General features: G+C 28.8%; 2 protein-coding genes across 2 annotated transcripts; both read left to right on the forward strand.

Moving 5' to 3' along the window:
- LOC127265040 (cationic amino acid transporter 5) lies at positions 1–2,621 on the forward strand. The gene is made up of 2 exons (XM_051294689.1): positions 1–595; positions 1,205–2,621. The coding sequence occupies exons 1-2, from the start codon at positions 115–117 to the stop codon at positions 2,515–2,517; spliced, it is 1,794 nt and encodes a 597-aa protein (XP_051150646.1). The 5' UTR covers positions 1–114; the 3' UTR covers positions 2,518–2,621.
- A 5,775-nt stretch (positions 2,622–8,396) lies between these two features.
- Positions 8,397–9,987, forward strand: LOC127264958 (uncharacterized). The gene is made up of 5 exons (XM_051294572.1): positions 8,397–8,644; positions 8,763–8,800; positions 8,925–8,988; positions 9,580–9,644; positions 9,769–9,987. The coding sequence occupies exons 1-5, from the start codon at positions 8,584–8,586 to the stop codon at positions 9,949–9,951; spliced, it is 411 nt and encodes a 136-aa protein (XP_051150529.1). The 5' UTR covers positions 8,397–8,583; the 3' UTR covers positions 9,952–9,987.
- The last annotated feature ends 12,062 nt before the right edge of the window (positions 9,988–22,049 follow it).

Here is a 22,049-nt window from a genome sequence, read left to right on the forward strand (position 1 = left end):
CAAGACAAAACCCATATCCCTATCAATATGGAAAAATTATGGTAGAAGAGACAAAGCGCCGGCAGTACCTGTACCTTATAAATCAAACACCAATCCCACCGCCGGCGACGACAGATGGATCCCACCGGAGAACACAACACACCAGCGGCGGCTCCGCCGAGAAGCTACTGGAGATGCAGCAAGCGCGACTTCTTCCCGGAGAAATCCTTCGAGAACTGGAGCTCCTACCTCTCCGCCCTCTCCCAAACCAGGTCCAGATTTAAAAACCGCCTCCTCAGCAGATCCGCCGACGCCACCGAGCTCGTCGACCTCCGGCGACAGAGCGAGAACTCCATGAAACGCTGCCTCACCTGGTGGGACCTCACCTGGTTCGGCTTCGGCGCCGTCATCGGCGCCGGAATTTTTGTCCTCACCGGCCAGGAGGCTCACACCCACGCCGGCCCCGCCATCGTCCTCTCCTACATCGCCTCCGGCGTCTCCGCCATGCTCTCCGTCTTCTGCTACACCGAATTCGCCGTCGAAATCCCCGTCGCCGGCGGGTCCTTCGCCTACCTCCGCGTCGAGCTCGGCGACCTCGCCGCCTTCATCACCGCCGGTAACTCAATTAAATTCAATTGAATTAAATTTAATTATTAGCTAAAATCAAATAATAAATTATATATCACTCCATTGTATTTTTAGTAAAAATGTATAAAAATTTTGTATTTTATTTATTATGTGAAAAATGTTAAGTTTGCAGAAACACCATTTTTATTTTAAATCAGATACTTGTTCTAAATAAAGATAATTCGTTACACAAATTTTATACTGATAAAAAAAATAAAATATCTTAAATAATGCTTTAAATAAAATTAATAAATAAATGATTGATCGATCACACTTTGTTTCTAAAAACAACTATAAAAATGTAGGACTAATCATTTATTTTATTTTAAAAAAAGATTATTCAAGATAGTTTATGTTTTTTATTTGAATAAAAATTGAGTAATTCAAGTCTTTATTTAAAATTAAACATTAATTTTAGATAATAAAAGTGTTTTATGCAAATTTTTTATTAACACAATGAAATTTTACACAATAAATAAAACACATGGTATTTGGTGCATTTTTACTGATACACAAGGGGATACACAAGGGGTGTTATATAATTTATCAAAAATCGAATCCCCGATCAAAATTAACGATCAAATTGCACCTCCGGCAGGCAACATTATGCTCGAATCCGTCGTCGGAACCGCCGCCGTCGCGCGAGCGTGGACGTCGTACTTCACCACTCTCCTCGACCGCCCTCCGGATTCGCTACGAATCCACACCGATCTCCACCGCGACTTCAACTTGCTCGACCCGATCGCCGCCGCCGTGCTAATAATCACGGCATCGATCGCAATCTCTAGCGCGAAACGAACTTCCTACGTAAATTGGATCGCCTCGGCGATAAACACGGCCGTGATCCTGTTTGTGATAGTCGCAGGATTCGCCCACGCGAACCCGTCGAATTTGAAGCCGTTGGCGCCTTACGGCGCCAAAGGCATATTCCAAGCGGCCGCGGTCGTCTACTTCGCCTACGGCGGATTCGACAATGTGGCCACGATGGCGGAGGAGACGATGAATCCGGCGAGAGACATCCCGATAGGATTAGTGGGGTCGATGTCGATGACGATGGTCATATATTGCTTGATGGCACTATCGTTGAGTATGATGCAAAAATACACCGAGATCGACGTCAACGCGGCGTACTCGCTCGCCTTCGAGCGCGTCGGGATGAAATGGGCGAAGTACTTAGTAGCCCTCGGCGCGCTAAAAGGGATGACGACAGTTTTACTAGTCGGGGCGCTCGGGCAAGCGCGATACATGACGCACATTGCAAGGGCCCACATGATCCCGCCGTGGTTTGCGCTCGTCCACCCGAAAACGGGAACTCCAATCTACGCGACGCTCCTAATCACGATCCCGAGCGCGTGCATCGCATTCTTCTCGAGCCTCGACGTGCTCTCAAGCCTACTATCGATAAGCACGCTTTTCATCTTCACGATGATGGCGGTCGCGCTTCTGGTGAGACGGTATTACGCTGCAGGGGTGACCAGTAAAGAAAATTTATTCAAACTCGTAGCATTTTTGCTCGTGATTATTGCTTCCTCGATGGGTACTTCTGCGTATTGGGGGCTAAAACCGGGTGGGTGGATCGGGTACACGATCACTATCCCGGTTTGGTTCTTGGGGACTTTGGGATTAGCGGTGCTGGTTCGACAGGAAAGACAACCTAAAGTGTGGGGAGTGCCACTTGTGCCGTGGCTACCGTCGTTGTCGATTGCTATAAACTTGTTCTTGATGGGGTCTTTGGGCGCCGCGACCTTTATAAGGTTCGGCGGTTGCACCATTATCATGATGCTTTACTATTTGTTCTTCGGGCTTCATGCTACGTTCGACGTGGCCGAGCAAAATAAGGAAGCTTCGAAACTTGGAGATGATGAAATGGGAGATAAGCAAAGTTTGAGTATTTCTCTTGATGGTAAGTAGTTTGGGAAAGAAAACTTCGATCTTATGTTCATGGATGAATGTTGTATGAGTACAAGTATACTTGGTGTAAGCCCGTTGAATGAATTTGAATTTGAATTTGAAGATGGGTTTAAATTTTTAAATAAATGAATTTGATTTATTTCAGATTTAAAATATTTTTTGTTAAATTGGATTGTTTCGAAGAAATTTATAATATCAATGAATTTGAGGATAGACAATTATTTGATTGTGATGATGTGAATAAACATTATGTTTTTTTATTTAATATATTAAATAAATAATAAATATTTAATTTAATAGTTAAAATAAATAAATAAATAATAGAATGCCAAAATATATGAAAGAAATAGGCCCTTCATAATTCATCTAAAACCTAACGGAAATAAAAACCCTCATTATTATGACTATGTGAAGCATAAAAACAAATGACAAAATTGAAATGGGCTTACGTTAAGTCCGTACAAAATATATATTCAACCTACTAGAGTAAGGCTATGAATTTCTAAGTTACATTTTTTTATTATTATTATATTTTATTATTACATTAAGTTCGTATTTTTTTTAAATATAATTATATATTTTAATTATATTTTAAAATTCATGATTTATAAAATTTTATATTTTAATTAAATTTAGTTATTTTTTTAATTATTTTTATTAATATATTTCTTAATTATTTACTAATCACCTAATACCCAAAACTCAGTGTCTAGCTTAAAGTGGACAATTTAGGTAAAAAAAAAAAATATACAATAGACAAAATCAGGAAACATCGCGGATTTGAATTGAGTAAAACTATGAAATTATAAATTACATTTATGATTGATATATCATCATATCAATTATTTTTTGACATATTTATTTTAATGTAATTCCTCCGGAACTATAGTCTTAATTGAATTGACCACGAGATTCAAGAAATATTGATATTATATTGATAGTTAGTAAAAAGTATAGATAAAAGACTTTTTTGTCCTTGTGAGTATATTACTCACATACACCCATGTAATATGGGTGTATTACTGTGAGAATTTAGGTAAAGTATAATTAGTAAGTAATTAAGAAGTGTATTAGTAAAAATAATTATAGATTAAGATTAAGATAAGTAAATAGTTTAATTAAAATTAAGAAAATTATAAAATTTAAAATGCGATTAAAGTGCATAATTATATTTCTAAAAATAGAAAGGACAAATTATGTGGGACGGACGAAAATAGAAAATAGAGACAAATTATGTGGGACGGGGGAGTAGTAAAAAGTAGTGGCAATTGTGTAATAAAAATGAAAAAATATGAGTAGTTTTATGGTGATATGGTTATTTATGAAAATAAGACTATTATTTTAGAACGAACAAAAATAGTAAACAATACTATTATATGAAGACGAATGGAGTATTAAAAATTATAAGGTAGGCCAATAAACAAGAAACAAGATTATACGCACGACGGTTTGTGTCGATTTGAGTATGTTGGAATGTTGAAATTTTGAGTTTCTCTAACCAATTTTAAAAAACATCTGGACTTAATTTGTTAAAGAGAAAATTGATGAAAAGTATTTTTTATATATACTCAATTATCATTTTTATCATTTGTTTTTTTGTTGGCAAAATATATCTTATACGTATGCAAAAGTCGTTATTTATGTTATTTAGTTACGTGTGATGTTCACACAATAATTATCTCACGTGCGGCCAAAGAACAAAAATAACGACTTTTGTAGTTTGCAAATAAGAAACAAAGATAATATTCCCTCTGTTTCATATCTATATATCCATTTACTTTTTGTACAGAGTTTTAGAAATATTAGTATTATATTGGAATATAGTAGAAGTAAAAATAAAAAGACTAAATTGTCTTTATTAGTATTGTATGATATAAAGATAATGATATTTGTGTAATATATTGTAAATTGGAAGAGTATTTGTAACGTTATGTAGATAGTACAGTTACTAAAAAAAATTGATATTTTATTATGAGACGGACGAAAATGGAAAAATGGATAGATTGTTAAGGGATAGAGCAAGTTAACAGAGGAAGTAATTGAATAGACATTGAAGATATTTCTTTTGCAAGTTTCCAATTTTGTATAGATTGAATCAAGATAAACAAAAATGAATAAAAGCAACAAAAATAATGCAATTAGGGTGACATTTGGACTTAATTTCAATTTTTATATATATTTTTTACAATTTTTGATTATTTTTATAAAATATAAAATAAAAATATTATTTAAATCAAAATTTAAAACTAAAACTAGAAATTAAAAATAAAAAACCAAAAACAAAAACAAACCCAAAAGGTGTGCTTGTCGTAAGTTTGGAATTGAATTTTAAATTTTAAATAGCGAAAAATTTAAATTATAATAATCGTTTAACATAATATAAATAAATATTGTTATAATATTTTATAAATATAAAATTAATTTTTATATAATATAAAAAATAAAAAATATTAAAATTAAAATTAAAATGAAAAATCGAAAAGCAGAACCAAGTGTCATGTATCTATTATATTCCACATGGGCCCCGTTCATTTAAATCTCCCTCGTCATTTCTAATAATACATATTCATTAGTATATATGTCTATCAAAAATAATAATAATAATAATAATAATAATAATAATAATAATAATAATAATAATGAAATGACAATTTATAACAGGAATATATATATATATATTGATTTATTTATTTAATTACAATATAATTATTGAATGGTAGAAACAGTGGAGAAATATGAGTGAGCCATTTTCCCGTACCCACCCACCCGACAAAGGCACCTGTTCCATGCCCTCTCCTCAAAACACGAGATGTTGGTGTCCACGTGGATCGATGTCCACGTCATCATTCGTGGGACCCAGTAGGATGCCCACGTGGACCACCGTCAACGGATTTGATGTGCGGTGGGTGTTGATACGTTTGTCACCGTTGGATTAGCTGCTCCGTCCCTCTTATGTTTTTTTTGGGAGTTTTATTATAGATTTTTACTATTTAATTATTTTTTTAAAAAAATTAAATTAAATAATTATTTTTTTTATATTATACTATAAATTTATTTTACATGCAAAATATCACATCAACCTTTATTTATATTATATTAAATAACTGTTCAAATTCAGCATTTTGGAATTTTTATAGTAGATTAAGAAATAATAGTTTTTTTTTGTTAGTGAAAGTGGGTAGAGATTTTGACATTCTGCCCTTTGATTTTTTTTATAAATTAATTGTATATGTAACGGTTTGTTTATAATTTAAGTAAAAGTCAATGGTATTTTGGTATTAATGCATGATTACTTTTTTTAAAATAAAAAATTGATACTTTAAAATGTGACAGACGAAATAGTAAAAATAGTACTTTAAATTGGAACGAAAAAAATATAAAACACATGTGATTTTTTAAATTTTCTAAAAATCCCTTTTCAATCCTAAAATTTCATATTATTTAGTCGTGATTTCAAAATATTACATAAAAAATCAATTAGTACTTAATATTACATTCAAATCAATATTAAAGCTATAAACCAAAAGGAATCACCAACCAAACATATCATAAGTAACATATGTATGTTCATACAAAAAATAAACTCTTGAACAATTCTTGAAAATATATATATATATATATATATATTTGCATCATTCATGATATTTATTTATTTTTCTTTATTATTTTTGGCATCATTCAAATTGTTTTAGGACCCAATCAAACTATTTTTGCATCATTCAATTATGTTTGGTATGAAAGCATTTTTATTAAGGTTATTTTTAATGTCGATTGAGAATAGGTTGTCGGAAGTTTCCACTTCATCGATAGTAAAATTGATCATTTATATTTCTTTCATCCCATTTGCTATACTAAATACCAAGATATTTTTACAGTTTACTTTTCATATTACTTTTCAAAAGTAAAATAGATATTATATTACTTTATTCTACTATGTATCTATAAAATACTAATTTACCTTAATCCATATACAAAAGTCAAATAAATAATTTATTAGTGAACGGACGGAATATAAATTTGAATGACATATGAGGTTTTTTTTTTTTTTTAACTCAATTTTTATAGGATGATGACCCGAAAGAAATTCTACAAAAAATTATAAATATTTTGTGGATGTGGATTCCCCGTTGATTGGTTAAATCAGATATGTTGTACTATATATAAACATATATTATCTATTTTTATTATACTTCATTCGTCTCTTAACAATCTATTTATTTTTTAATTTTGGTCTGCCCTATAACAAAATATCCATTTTATTTTTTAGTAATTGTACTATCTACGTAACATTACAAATACTCTTCCAATTTATAATATATTACACAAATGTCATTACTTTTATATCATGCATTACTAATAAGGTCACTTCAGTCTTTTCCCTTTTATTTTTACTATATATCAATATAATACTAATATTTCTAAAACTCCGTATAAAAAAAAATGTATGTATATATATATATATTCTAATTGCTCAAGTTCGTATCATGATCCAAAAGCATGAGACAATATCCATATTGTTCTATATATGATTTGTATCACTCTTTATTATTTTAATCCTTTAGGGTGTGTTTGTTCGGTGGATTGGATTTTAAATACACTGTTCATCTCAATTTTTTCTCTCAAAAAATGTCAAATCAAACACCTATTTTTTATTTTTTATATTATGCTAAAAATTAATTTTATATTCAGAACATCACATCAATACCTATTTATATAACATCATTTAACTATTCAAATTCAAAATTTTTACTATTCAAATCTCAACTATATACGGTCACCGAAAAAATCAGTTACTGGTAGAATATTGTTACGTGTACTAACCTGCATCAATAAATATACAAAAATAAATTTGTCGTTGACCCTATAACCTAGTCATGTCGTATTAATAAATATCATAATATTTCAATATTAAATTTTCTTTTAGCAATTATACATAACCAATATTTGTTCTTTACATTTACTACTAGGATTTAAAACATGTCTGTAAATTAAAATAAAAATAAAAATAAAATAAAATTAGGGTTTAATTAATAGTAATAGTATATGATGAAATATTAAGAAAAACAGACAGAAATCCAGGTAGTCTGGATTGGTGAGGAGATAGCATATAAAAGGACAAACCACTTTCCCACATATATTAATTATTTATTTAATTAATTAATTTTGGCATTTCCAACAATATGTGTCTTCTTATGGGGTGTTTTTTTCACTCTCCATATTTTATTTTATTTTATTTTATTTTCAAATTTTAAATTGATCATTTTTTTATTTTCAAGAAAGTGATCGGATCCCTAGTTATACGAGGACACATCTTGTTTGTCCCCCTCTTCGACAATATATATATATATATATTATAATCTGAAACTCCACATTAACCAATTAATTAATTATATATATTAATTTCTGAATCAAATTAGTATAGTGTTGATTTGACATAATTAACACATATTACATATAATAATGTAATATATAGTATAATATATTATTAATTTTCAGCGCGCTAAATATGTAAATATATACGGTACATTATAATATATGATATATATATATATATGAGCCGGTGTTAATTAATTCTCTCTCAGACACTCTAACCTCTTACTTACCAATAACACAAAATAAATTAATGAATCAAATCCAAAATGAAGACAATTAAAATAAATAAATAAATATAATTGCAAACAAAAGTGAAACAACCAAAAACATACCGATGCAAATGGCATTTATTGTCATGCCATGTTCAAGAGCTAACATGGGACCCTTATGCCCTTTCAATTATATCTCTGTCTTGTCTCTCACACATCATCTAGAGTGAGAAAATATACATACACACATATATATATATGAAATTAAATTATATAAGAAGCAATTGAAGGTGTGTTTAGGCCATTCTTGATTCACCTGCTCTAAAGCATATATCTATATATCATTGAAGTGGTTTTAGAGGAAGCAAACAACTCAAAAGAACCTCTACATTCCTTCCATTTCTGTCCACCATTAAAAAATTTTCTTGTTCATCACCAAGCTAGTACTTCCAAAAAGAAAGAAGAAGTTGATCTCTATCATATAATGAGGCCATGGATGTTATTCCTTGTCATACTTTTGTCGATTCAAATCCATGAATCTCAAGGTACATACCAAATTCCTTTTGTAATGATTGTTTCTTCTTTTGTACTTACACTAATTATTCCATTTCTTGGCTTTCAATTTTCTAACACAATTTTTTTATTTTCTTTTCTTTACAAAAGGTTCAAGAAGAAGATCCCATCACTTCAAGAACATCCAAGTAAGTTATCAATAGGGTTTAGAGTTTAGAATACTACTCATCCCTTGATTGTTTTAACCAAGAAATTAGGGTTTTATTACAAAGCTGATACCTTTTTTTTTAAAAAAATAAAATATTTTGACAGGAATTTCTTGTTAATGGAGTGGAAGAAACTAATGAGGAAGAAAAGTTGCAGCTGCATAGTTCAGGTAAAAAGAAGAGAAAATTAACTAGGGTTCAGAAGGGACCACACCACTGGTTACCAAGAATACATGAAGATTACTATGGGCCAAGATTTCACAGACCTAACCACCATTAGAGCTTCTTTTTTTTTTTTTTTGTGAGAAAAAAAAAAAAAAAAATATATATATATATATCCTTAGATTTCCCTCCACAAATTTTCATAGATAAAGGATCACATAAGATATATGATTGAACATCAAGAATGATTGTATTTCCTTATTTTTAATTTTTTTTTGTTTGTTTGTGCCCATTACTAATTTTTGTTTTTGAAATATTTATTGAGATGTAATCATTTTTGTGGATGAAAGGAAGTTGGTGTATTAATTGGTTGAGTTTGGGTAAAATTTTTATGTAGTACCTTTAATAAATATGTTTAAATTTACTGAATAAACCAGCTTGATATTATTAAAAAAAAAATGTATAAATCTTTATTAATTATTTCTGTGAATTATGCAATAAATTTCACATAAAATATATTTTATACATTTAAATTAAAAAAAATAAATAAAAAATCAAAAGGCACAAGTGATGTGAATCCATTTGTTGTTTACTTGCAGGAATGAAGAATAGAAAACTAAGTACGATCACTCCAATTTCCACCTCTCCCACCATTAATCCTAAGGTAATTATCAATTTGGCAACATTTCAAATGACTTTATTTTGTTTTCAAGAAGTATAAAAAATAATTATTTTTTTTTTGAAAAAAAATAAAAATTAATAATAAGCCAGACATTGTCTTGTTACAGAAGCACGACGAAGACAAAGTTCGCCGCGACAAAATAGGAAGAAAAGAAGAAAATCTAACGGTTAATCGGGCTTCATCGCGGGACAAGCGACGACAACCTCATCCGGCCCCGTATCCCGACACTCTAGACCTGTCTGAAATGGATTATTCTGTGGCAAAAAGAAAGCCTCCTATACACAATTAGGTATAATTTTGTAAGAGAAAACTATAGAGAAGAAAAGGGGTGGGTGGGGTGGGGTGGGGTGGGGTGGGGGTGGGGGGGTGGTATGTATAGCAATGGAGAGCATTGATGAAATGCTGCCATTAGGAAGATTTTGTGCATAATATATATATATACATACATACATAGATATAAGTTTGTGTGTGTAGCCATGTGTTGTTGGATTATTGTAGTTTTGTTCTCATGATCCAATGATAAGCACACTTCTTTTAATTATAGCTTTTGCTATTTAATGAATGTAATTGTAGTACACAAAAAGTACAATTTTTTTTTTTTGATATATACCATTTATGATAATATATATTCTCCGTCCCATAAATAAATATTTATTTGTTTTTTCACGTAATTTAGAAATATTAATATTATATTAGTATATAGTAGAAATAAAGTAGAAATGACTAGTATGCAGAAAATTGATACTTTGTTATGAGACGGACTAAAATGAAAAAATGAATACTTTGTTATGGGACGGAGAGAATATATATATATTGGGACGGAATCATATCAACATTAAGTATGATATTGTCCATTTTGGATTGAGCCTACGTGGATTTATTTTTGAACATTTTTCAAAATAATGTCTCATCCTAGTAGAGTTCATGTAAGATTTATAAGGTCACTACAAAAAAATAATATATTTGTCCCTAAAATTCACGTAGCTAACGTAATTCCGTTCCTAATTCCGTCTCTAATGTCATTAGTAACGGAAAAAGTAGATTTAGAGACAAAAAAAATTTGTTACAAAAATAATTTTTTCTTGTAGTGGGTGTAAATTTTTCTTTAAATCTTTTAATGTGGGACTTAAATTTGTATCCAACAATATACATTTTCTTTTCTTAAAAAAATATTTACTTAATGAGATGTCAATACATGTTTAATGTAATATTTTAAAAAGAACTTATGTTTTTATATGTAATTTTTATTTCTTAATATGATATAGATTTGCAGTCATTTGAGTGTGTATAGAGTAAACTCTTTAAATTGCAAAATATACGAAGAAGATAAATTACATTAAACAAGCCCTACGAAATAGACAATAATATAGGATAAAGTATATCGATATATTCTCTATGTCTCATTCGAAACGTATCCTTTTGAATTTCGTAGTAGTTAGAAAAAGAATAATATTATATTAGTGAGTGAAAATGTATAATAAATTTTAATATTTTTGTCATTTGATTTTATGATTATTTTTATTATAATAAGAAATAGATAATTTTGAGTGAAACTGACGAAAATGATAAAAAAAAAAAATACTTTTAACTGGAACAAATAAAATATTATTCTATTTTATTATAAATGTACAAAATATATTTACTCTGTTTGTGCAATTTGGGTTTACCGGCAAGGTCAATTTTAAGTTTAAATAATTGTTTGGTGATATATAATTATATATAAATATGATATTTTAATACAAAATTAATTTATTGTATAATATAAAAAATTTAAAATAGGTCTTTGATTTAATTTTTTTTCAAATTTTTTTTAATAAATAGTAAAAACTTCGACAAAAAAAAACCTACAACCATACAACACCCTTGTATTTTATATTTTTATTTATTCTATTAAATTTGTATAATATATATATGTTTTTTCGTCCAAAAGTAACAATGACTAATTAAAATCATATGCATATTATGTTGATAACTTTCAATTGCATAAAGATAAACCGGAATTTCTAATATAACATCTCTCTAATAAAAATAAATAAATATACGATGTTACCTTGCTGGCTTTTTTTTTTTTTTCATAATTTTCTAAGAAATTAAATTGTATGTTTATTTTCGAAAGTCACCTGCATATTATGTTCGTAGTTATTTTTGAACTAATATAATATTCTATATAGATTTTACGCTAATACAGATAATTTATATGCAATAAATAAACTATAGGATGTTCGCGTAATTTAAATATTACGATGTTTTACCTTTTATTGTAATAATGTTAACAAAAATTTACTATTGTCATCTCATAAATTGTATAAATAAATTAAATTTGCAAGGCTTGTATTGCTTCTCATATTGATATTTTGATACCAAACTTGTTTGGTTCCCCACAAATGTTTGTTTCCCAGCATGTGCTTTCATTTGCTTTGGACCAAAGTCTTGCAATGGTTGAAACTTAGATTTGTGGTTAGGAAATTTGATTGAATAAATTTATTTAATTGATATTTTTTATGATGTAAGATATATATATATATATATGGTTAAAATAAAATTAAAAAATATATACCTATATTATCTGAAAAATGATCTCAATAAAATATATTTAATATAAATATTGTTCGGTAATAAATAAATTTTTTATAAATTAAATAAATATGTATATTTATATGGTTAATATAAATTTATTTACAAAAAAAAAGACTTTTAAATATAAAATATATATGCTTATTTAAGTCTCAAGTAAACAGTTTTTTTTTTTTTTTTTTTTTTTTATAAGGAAAACAAATTTTATTTATCTACCCTTATTGAATAGATTTTTTTTCTAGTTTATTTACTATACAATTTTTATCACTTTTTTTAGAAAATATATTTTTTTAAAATGAAACATATGAAATTATTATTTAAATACAAAAAATAAATGCAAAATTAACACACTCTTATATATGTGCACTATTCACAATCCCCCTTTTCCTTGCTAAAAAAAATTATAATATTTTATTAATTAGTGGAAGTATGTAAGAGATTTTGATATTTTTTTATCATTTAATTTTATATATGAAATAATTGTATATGTAATAGTATATTTATAATTCAAAGTAAAAGTTAAATGATATTTGACATCTGTATAGGATTATTTTTAAAAAATAATAATAAAAAATAGATACTTTTGAATTAGACAGATAAAATAGTAAAAAGAGTATTTTGAATTGAGATAGAAAGAGTATACAAGTGTGTTTAGCTTGAATTTCAAATTTAAATTACCATTATTTAGTTCGTACGGTTTGTAATAAAAATATATTATTTTTAGATATCACATCAAAATATTATTTAAATCGAAACTCAAATCACAAACCCAAACCTAACAAGCCAAAAATCTAACTTAATTTTCATTTAAATTTTACAATTTCAAAAACATTACAAAATAAATACTTTCAAAATTAAATATAATTAAACAAAACTTAAATTTGTGCAAGTTGTTTAAATTTAGTTTAATGAAGTAAATAAATACTCCGTCTGTCTCACATAATTGTCCCTATTTTTTATTTTCGTCTGTTCCACATAATTTGTCCCTATTTTCTATTTTCTTTCGTCCTACATAATTTGTCCATTCCTTTTTTGAAAATATAATTATACACTTTAATCACATTTTAAATTTTAAATTTTATAATTTTTTTATCTTAATTAAACTATTTAGTTATTTTAATCTTAATCCACAATTATTTTTATTATACTATAATTATTTTTACTAATACAATTCTTAATTATTTACTAATTACACTTTACTTAAATTTCCGTATTTACAGTAATAGGCCTATAATACATGGGATGGAGGGAGTATTTTATTGATAATATAGTAGTACTTCATATTGATAATAGGTAGTCAATTAACAAATAAATTGATAGATTGATGTTGTAGTAATTAAAGTTTTTTTTTTTTTTTTTTTCCATGTAAGAATAAATATATATATTTTCTTTGTCCATAAAATTTTATGTTCATTTATATTGAATACAAGTTTCAATAACTATAATATTATATTGATTTATTATTGTTAAGCACAAAAAAAAAATAATAATAATAATAATAATAATAATAATAATAATAATAATAATAATAAGGTATCCAGAGTCAGTCGGTGGGTTCTCAGTCGGTTGGTTCTCAATCAGATAAGCAAGTCAGATGGTCCGCGGTCGGGCAAGCAGGTCGGATTATCCGCAGTCGGATAAATGGGTCGGTTGATACAAAGGTTGGCTGCTATGGGGGTCGGTCGAAAAAGGAAGTCGGGCGAAGAAAGGTCTGTTGATAGGTCAGACGATTGAAGAGACCAAATAGTGGTCGTTTGATGGGGCGACCAGTGAGTCTTTTGATCTGGCGACCAATTATGTATCTAGATTGGTCGGTTGGTCGGTCGTTGGGTTATGCGGTTGGCGATGCGGTTAAAGACATGTGTCAATGAAAGAGGCAGTTCTGAGTTCTGTAACTGGTGGGAACGGTTGGTGAAACAGTGACGGTTCTGAACGTTTTCTTCAAAGAATATTTAAGGATTTGGATCATCATTTGGCAAGGCATCTTCAATCAACTTCAACAAAGCAAAGTCAGATTTGGGATCACCACTTTAAATTTCAGTCTTTTATTTTCCAGTTTATTTTCTGTACTTACAGTGTTTAGAGATTCCTAATCTCAGGCACTAATTAATCAAGTTTAAGGATATTTTCTATATCTTTGAATTTTACTTTATTTTTGTTGAAAAAATACATCAACAAATTGGCGACCACAGTGGGAGAAAATTGCTGATCCATATGGCAAATTTTCAATTCCACAGTACAGCCGTTGGCTTTATCACGGCAGAAGAAGCTTCCCAACTACGGGCCGAATTGACAGCAGGTTTTCGGCAAATGTACGACCAGCAGATAGCAAATCTGCAGGCAATACATGACGCAATGCAAAACTTGATGGAGCAATCAAAATTCATGTTGAATTCGGTTCCTGCACCGCCAGAAATGTCATGCCCCCAAACGGACAACGCCATTCCTGAGCATATACCCAGTCAGACAGACTGGAGACAGGACCAAACAGGAGGACAGGCCCGACCAGGGACGACCGAATGGACAGAGACAGGTCGGCAGGATCACGACGCCTGGACGGACCATGGTCGGGAAGACCACACCGACTGGACGGACCATGGTCGGGAGGACCACACCGAATGGACGGACCGTAGTCGGGAGGACCACGCCGACTGGACGAATACAGATCGGGAAGACCACGTCGACTGGACGGACAAAAATCGGGAGGACTACGTAACCTGGACGGATACAGGTCAGGAGGACCCCGCCGAATGGACGGATACAGGTCAGGAGGACCCCGCCGAATGGACGGATACAGGTCAGGTCGCCGACCATAACTTTTCAGGCGAGCAAAAGAATGACAGAACAACAGTGGCCGAAAGGAGGAATAAGTCGGACGGGAGTCTGAATACAATGGTAGTGCAAGATCGACCAACGTCCAGGCCAGCACCAGTCCGCGATAAATGGAGGTCGGGTCCAACGTAGCCTCAAAGGATGGAGGTCGGATCTGAGGCTGACGTAGCCTCGGATGCTAACCTACTAACTCCTAAAACATCATAAGAAATGATGCTTAGGAGTCTTGAGGAGGAGGCATGTTGTTAAGCACAAAAAATAATAATAATAATAATAATAATAATAATAATAATAATAATAATAATAATAATAATAATAATAAGGTATCCAGAGTCAGTCGGTGGGTTCTCAGTCGGTTGGTTCTCAATCAAATAAGCAAGTCAGATGGTCCGCGGTCGGGCAAGCAGGTCGGATTATCCGCAGTCGGATAAATGGGTCGGTTGATACAAAGGTTGGCTGCTATGGGGGTCGGTCGAAAAAGGAAGTCGGGCGAAGAAAGGTCTGTTGATAGGTCAGACGATTGAAGAGACCAAATAGTGGTCGTTTGATGGGGCGACCAGTGAGTCTTTTGATCTGGCGACCAATTATGTATCTAGATTGGTCGGTTGGTCGGTCGTTGGGTTATGCGGTTGGCGAGGCGGTTAAAGACATGTGTCAATGAAAGAGGCAGTTCTGAGTTCTGTAACTGGTGGGAACGGTTGGTGAAACAGTGCGACGGTTCTGAACGTTTTCTTCAAAGAATATTTAAGGATTTGGATCATCATTTGGCAAGGCATCTTCAATCAACTTCAACAAAGCAAAGTCAGATTTGGGGATCACCACTTTAAATTTCAGTCTTTTATTTTCCAGTTTATTTTCTGTACGTTACAGTGTTTAGAGATTCCTAATCTCAGGCACTAATTAATCAAGTTTAAGGATATTTTCTATATCTTTGAATTTTACTTTATTTTTGTTGAAAAAATACATCAACAATTATGATATAAAATATGAATATTTTGAAAGAAAATGAATGAAATAGTGAGTTTTTGGATAAATTTACTGTGTAAATTGCTGTAGTATGTTGTAAATAAATATAACGTAAAAAAAAAAGTATAAATCAGGAAATATGAAAAAAAAAAAATCTATATATGAAAATCGCCAAATACTACATTTGCTGAGTGCGGAAGTAATAAAAAAAAAAATCATTATATGGTTGTGTTATTTCTATATTTTTTGTACACATGCTTTTATAAAAAAATTAATACACTGTATACAATCATTATTTTTATATTCTTTATACAATTTATTATAGCTCACATAAAAAAAAAAAAAAAAAAATCATTTTCAACCATTTCACAAAACAAACATTACATATAATTCTTTTTTTAATAAAATAAAATAAAATAAAATAGACATTATTTATTAAAAAATAATTATATATATATAAATAATAATAAAAAAAAAAACCTTACATCAAATATATAAAAACTTTTTTTTTTTTTTTTTAACAAAATAAAACCCAAAAATCTAAAATTCTCCATCTGAATTACATAATTAAATATTTTTTTGTCCATTATCTAAATAAATTACAATTTTGATTGAAAACATGATATGATGGAAATAAATGTGACTAGCAAAAAAAAAAAACACTTATGCCCGACAATAGATAACCAATAAATTGACGACTACTTGATATTAATGTGATGTGAGTGAAAATCATAAAATCGACACGTTGAAATTCAAGATTTCTTGTCACATATATAGAAATAAATCAGTAAATTATAAAATCCTACGTGGATCTGAGATACCAAATACAATTTGAAAGTTACATACATATGTACAATGTAAAATATGAACAAAATAAATTTTATCATATTTTATTTATTTATTTCGTGATGTATTACAAAATATATCTTACATATTTGCAAAAGTCGTTATTTCTGTCGTTTGAATGTTCAAACGACAGAAATAACGACTTTTGCAAACATATATGATATATTTTGTTGAAAAGATAAATATAAGATAAAAGTGATAATATGAAAATATTTTTTTGCGATTTTTTCTAGAAATTAAAGAGGAAAAAGAAAAAAGAAAATAATTATCCATAATCAACACTCAAAATCAGAGCACAAATTATGAAAATTGATGTCTTGTAATGATATGATTTATTAAAATTACTTATATTGATAGTAAATATGTTTTCGTACAAATTATTTTTCATAATTTATTATGCAAATAAATTGCAATAAATATTAGCATGATTGAAATATATTAAGGGTGTGTTTGTTTGGGGGTTTGGATTTTAAGTTGGGATTTGAATAGTAAAAAATTTGAATTTGAATAATTGTATGATGTGATATAAATAGGTGTTGATATAATATTTTGAATGTAAAATTAATTTTTAGTATAATATAAAAAATGAAAAATAAATTTTTGAATTGATATTTTTTTGAGAAAAAAATGAGATAAACAGTAAAATTAAAATCCAATCTCCCAAACAAACACACACTACGTGTCCCACTTGAATGAAAACCACCCAAAGTACCACTCAGGGGACATTTTGTAGCCAATAAATAGATGGGTCTATTAAATTGCAATTTTATTTTTATGTAAGTAAAATGTGATGCTTTGTGGTCTTATCTAGGGATGGCATACCATATCGTACCGAAAATATCGGTCAATACCGATATCGTATCAGTATATTAAAACTTTCGGTACGGTGCCGGCATATACTGTTTATATCGAAAATTTTAATTTCGATATAATACCGGTATATACCGCTTATACCGAACATTTTGATTTTGGTAGATACCGGTATATACCGATTATAACAAAAATATAATTTTAAATTTCAAAATAATTAAAAAAAAATTAATAAATATCACTATTCTCCACCGCAAAAGTATTATGAAAAAAATCAATAAATTTTCAATAGTTTACATATTTTTTGTTATGATTTAAGAAAAAAATTAATAATTATTATTTATACTAATAACTAAATTATTTAATAAAAATAATATCGGTACGGTATCATACCAAAATGCCGAACTTTCCGAAAATTCATACCGATACCGTACCAAAAACTTCGGTACAATATTCATACCGTACTGAAATTTTCAGTATTTTCGACACGATACGGTACGATAAGTTGATATTTCGGTATGTTCGGTAAATTTCTCCATCCCTAATCTTGTCGGACACTATTATCAATTTTTTTTAATATATATAAAATATAATTTAATTATTATATAAATTTTATATTTTTTTATTATTTTCTAAATAAACAAGTCGCCTTAATTCAAACAGCATCCCGACTAACCCCTTATATCAACATTTCTTTATATGTATATATGTATTTTATATTATTTATCTCTTTGAGAATATTATAATCAAATTTTTTTTTTCTTTTTAATATTACAATGAACTTAAAGATCGTAATTTTATTGAATCGATAATTGCAACTAAGCCCTACAAGTACAAGAAATAGCACATGGGACCATATATAACAAACAAATAGACTAATTGATGTGCTAGTGATAGTGATCGCATTTTTGTTTGACATATTTATTTTTATTTTTTATAATTAACTTCTTTTTTAATATCGCAATTTTCTATAAATATTATTTAAAAAATATATTATATACATATATTAATACAATATATATAACATATATATTTTCTTAATTCACAAAAAATTAATAATTCAACAATGTTTGGGTCATACTGGCACGGCCCGGTTCAAATCTGGGCTTGAAAAGCCAAATCCGAGCACAGTCCGATTTCAAATCGGGCTGTGCTAGCCTGGCCCGTTTGGCCCATTAAATTTTTTTTTTTTAAAAAAATATGATTTTATTTTTTCCTAATTCTAAAATAGTTTAATAAAATTTTATATGTTAAATGTGAAAATTAAACTCATAACCTCGTACTTACACCACGTAAATTAAAGCATTAAACTACACCTTCATTTTTAACATATTTCATTTTGTTAATATATATTTATAATATTTTTAAAAAATATATATTTAATTTAAAAATCGGTCCGGGCTAAGTACAAGTCGATCTTGATGGGCCTGAGCACGGCTCGGTTCATACTCGTGTCGGGCCAGGCATGGTCCGAAATTTTTCGGGCCTATTTTTTTTTATTTTGTCAAAACACAATATTTTCGCGTCAAATTCAAATCAAATTTTCGAACTGTACCAATTTTTGCCCGGTTCAATGAACACTACAATCATTGGAGCATGCTTTTGAAGAATCTCTTAAGATCAAAGGACTATTAGAGAGTTATAGAAAAGTGAATTCCTTTCATGGAAAAATGAACTTAAGTAATGTTGAATGGAAAGCAATTGATGGGGTGAAGATTATGGATATGAAGGCTAAGAAACTATTATTTCCAAGTCACTATATATCAATCCTTGAAATCATCTTGGATAAAAATTCAACCCAATGTATATGTAATTCCCAAAAGAAAAACTATCGATGAACTACTATGATACAATGAGCTCCGCGTAAAACTTTGCAAAAGGAATATAAAATATAAGTATGAACAAAGATGAGAGTGTCGATGAATATATCGAGTGCACTCTTGCTATTTTTAATAAATTATAAACTAATAAGACATAGGTAAAGGATGAAGAGATCACTGAGAATATTTGAAATTTTCAGAAAAATTAAATTTAACTATGTAGTGTTATTGATGATCTGCAAAACACCATATTAGTACATGAGTAGGCTAATGAAATTTCGAAATTTTTAAGAACATGTATTGAAAGTCACTTCTACATAATCATGGGAACAATGAAAACAAGGTTAAGGTTGATGTCGAATGAGAGGTTGTAATCGAAGTAAAAATAGACGTAATTTTGAGAAATTGGTTGTTGAGTGATTCAATGCTATGAACATGGATGTTTTCAATACGAATGTCCTGTTATTATATATTAGATATATAATTATTTATATATAAGTTTTACTTAAATAACAAAAATAGTAATAAATATCATACATTTTCTCCATCTGTCAAATTTAGAAATATTTTCTTTATAATTACAAATAAAATATTTTTAAATTTGACGGACAAAGAGAGTAGAAAATTAAAAATACGCAAGTTTGTTTCTAAAGTAGTATTATATATCAATTTTATTATTATTGTTATTTTTTTGTTTAAAAAACTTAATTAAAAAATAATAATAATAATAGTATATAAGTTCAAAACATATAAAACACAAATTTGTGGTATTGATTGATAGTGAAAGATAATAATGTGTTGTTGGACCATCTTCAATCTATTTCATCAAATTATGTGGTCAGTCATGGTAATTTCATTTCAATAATATACTCCTTTATATATATATATATATATATATATATAAATTCTTTTCAAATTTTCTTCATAGCTCATATTATATTATAATATACTCAATCTGTCCATATTTTAATGTCCTATTTAATATTTATACGTATTTTTAGATAATTAGGATTTTTGTCATAAAAGGACAAATTTGTTATTAGTCTTGCGTATAGAAAATGAAAGAGTAAATAAAATAAAGGCAAAATTGTAAATTTTGTGTATAAAAATAAAAAAAATGACAATAATTGTTGAACATTCCAAATAAAAAAGTAGGACGATTAGTTGGTGGAACGAGGGAGTATATATATATATATGGAGTAATACTTATCTTAAAATAAATATTTAATAATTATTAATTCTACTACAAGACAAAACTGCTTTTCTTCACTAATATTTTAAATAATAAAACAACAATATATGCTTTCATTTTTGTTGTAGCGTTTGTTCGGTGGTTTGGATTTTGAGGTAGAATTTAAATAGTAAAAGTTTTTGAATTTAAATAGTTGTATGATGTGATATAAATAGGTATTGATGTGATGTTTTGAATATAAAATTAATATTTAGTATAATATAAAAATAAAAAGTAGATATTTGATTTGATATTTTTTGGAAGAAAAAAATGGGATGAATAATTATTGAAAATCCAATCCCCCAAACAAACATGTTATGTGTTGCATGTAACAAAAATATTCAGTATATAAGCCTGAATTATTATCTCTAAATAACTCAAGTGGAAATTAATAAATAGTAATAATAACAATATTGATTTGTTCACTCGATCTTTTTCTTTTTTTTTTTTCTCGATTTGTCGTAAAGAGTATAAAAAAAAATAATATTCTCTCCGTTTTAAAAGTGTTGTCTTTGTTTTTTCATTTTGATTCGTTTCAAAATAATTGTTTTATTTTTTTATTTAGCAATTGCGGTCTCTATTTTACAACAAAAGTATTCTTATTTTTCCAAAATTACTCATAATTATTACTCTAACTTACTCTTTAAAATTCTTCAAAAAGTAAAAGTATTTTACTCTTTTGCATTATACTTTATACACATTTTTAATTAAATATTATTATTATTTAATTTTCGTGTCCACTCTGACACTTCTTTTAGGACAGAGAGAGTATATATTAATACAATACATATATAATATATATTATATTCATTCACAAAACTCAATAATTCAATGCAATATATATTATATATTACAATTCTCATAGTTCATAATTAATATAAAAAATACATTCATTAACAAATTTAAGGTAATGAAAAGTACAAAAACAAAATAAAAACACAAACATGCATGATTCCATATTTCATGTAATGATAACGAAATTATATTTTACATGTACACAATGGATGTGTTCATTCACCGAAAAAAAAAAAAAAAAAAAAAATCAATTAATTTCATAAAAGAAAATATAGTACATTCGTGCAATTTGAAAGTATTATTTCTTTTTAGGGCAGAGTTTATGAATTAAAAGTATTTTAATTATAAAGGTAAATTGTTTTTTTAATCTCGTAACTGGACCCTTTTATCATATTAGTTCTGTAAGTGGAGCATGTCGCAAACTAGTACTATTAATAAAAAATTTTCGTTGTTTTAGTCCTCCGGCGCCGGAGACGCCCGCATGGCTCACCGGAATCCATGTGTCCCGCCAGG

This window comes from Andrographis paniculata, unplaced genomic scaffold (genome assembly GCF_009805555.1).
Source record: "Andrographis paniculata isolate CXL003 unplaced genomic scaffold, ASM980555v1 Contig71END, whole genome shotgun sequence".
Taxonomy (NCBI): Eukaryota; Viridiplantae; Streptophyta; class Magnoliopsida; order Lamiales; family Acanthaceae; genus Andrographis; species Andrographis paniculata.

Bases quoted from the DNA above. Each gene is read 5' to 3' on its own strand.
- LOC127265040 (XM_051294689.1), top strand. From the start codon at position 115: ATGGATCCCACCGGAGAACACAACACACCAGCGGCGGCTCCGCCGAGA. The intron at 596-1,204 runs GTAACTCAATTA...CACCTCCGGCAG, and splicing joins CGCCGCCTTCATCACCGCCG to GCAACATTATGCTCGAATCC.
- LOC127264958 (XM_051294572.1), top strand. From the start codon at position 8,584: ATGAGGCCATGGATGTTATTCCTTGTCATACTTTTGTCGATTCAAATC. The intron at 8,801-8,924 runs GTAAGTTATCAA...ATATTTTGACAG, and splicing joins ATCACTTCAAGAACATCCAA to GAATTTCTTGTTAATGGAGT. The intron at 8,989-9,579 runs GTAAAAAGAAGA...GTTTACTTGCAG, and splicing joins GTTGCAGCTGCATAGTTCAG to GAATGAAGAATAGAAAACTA.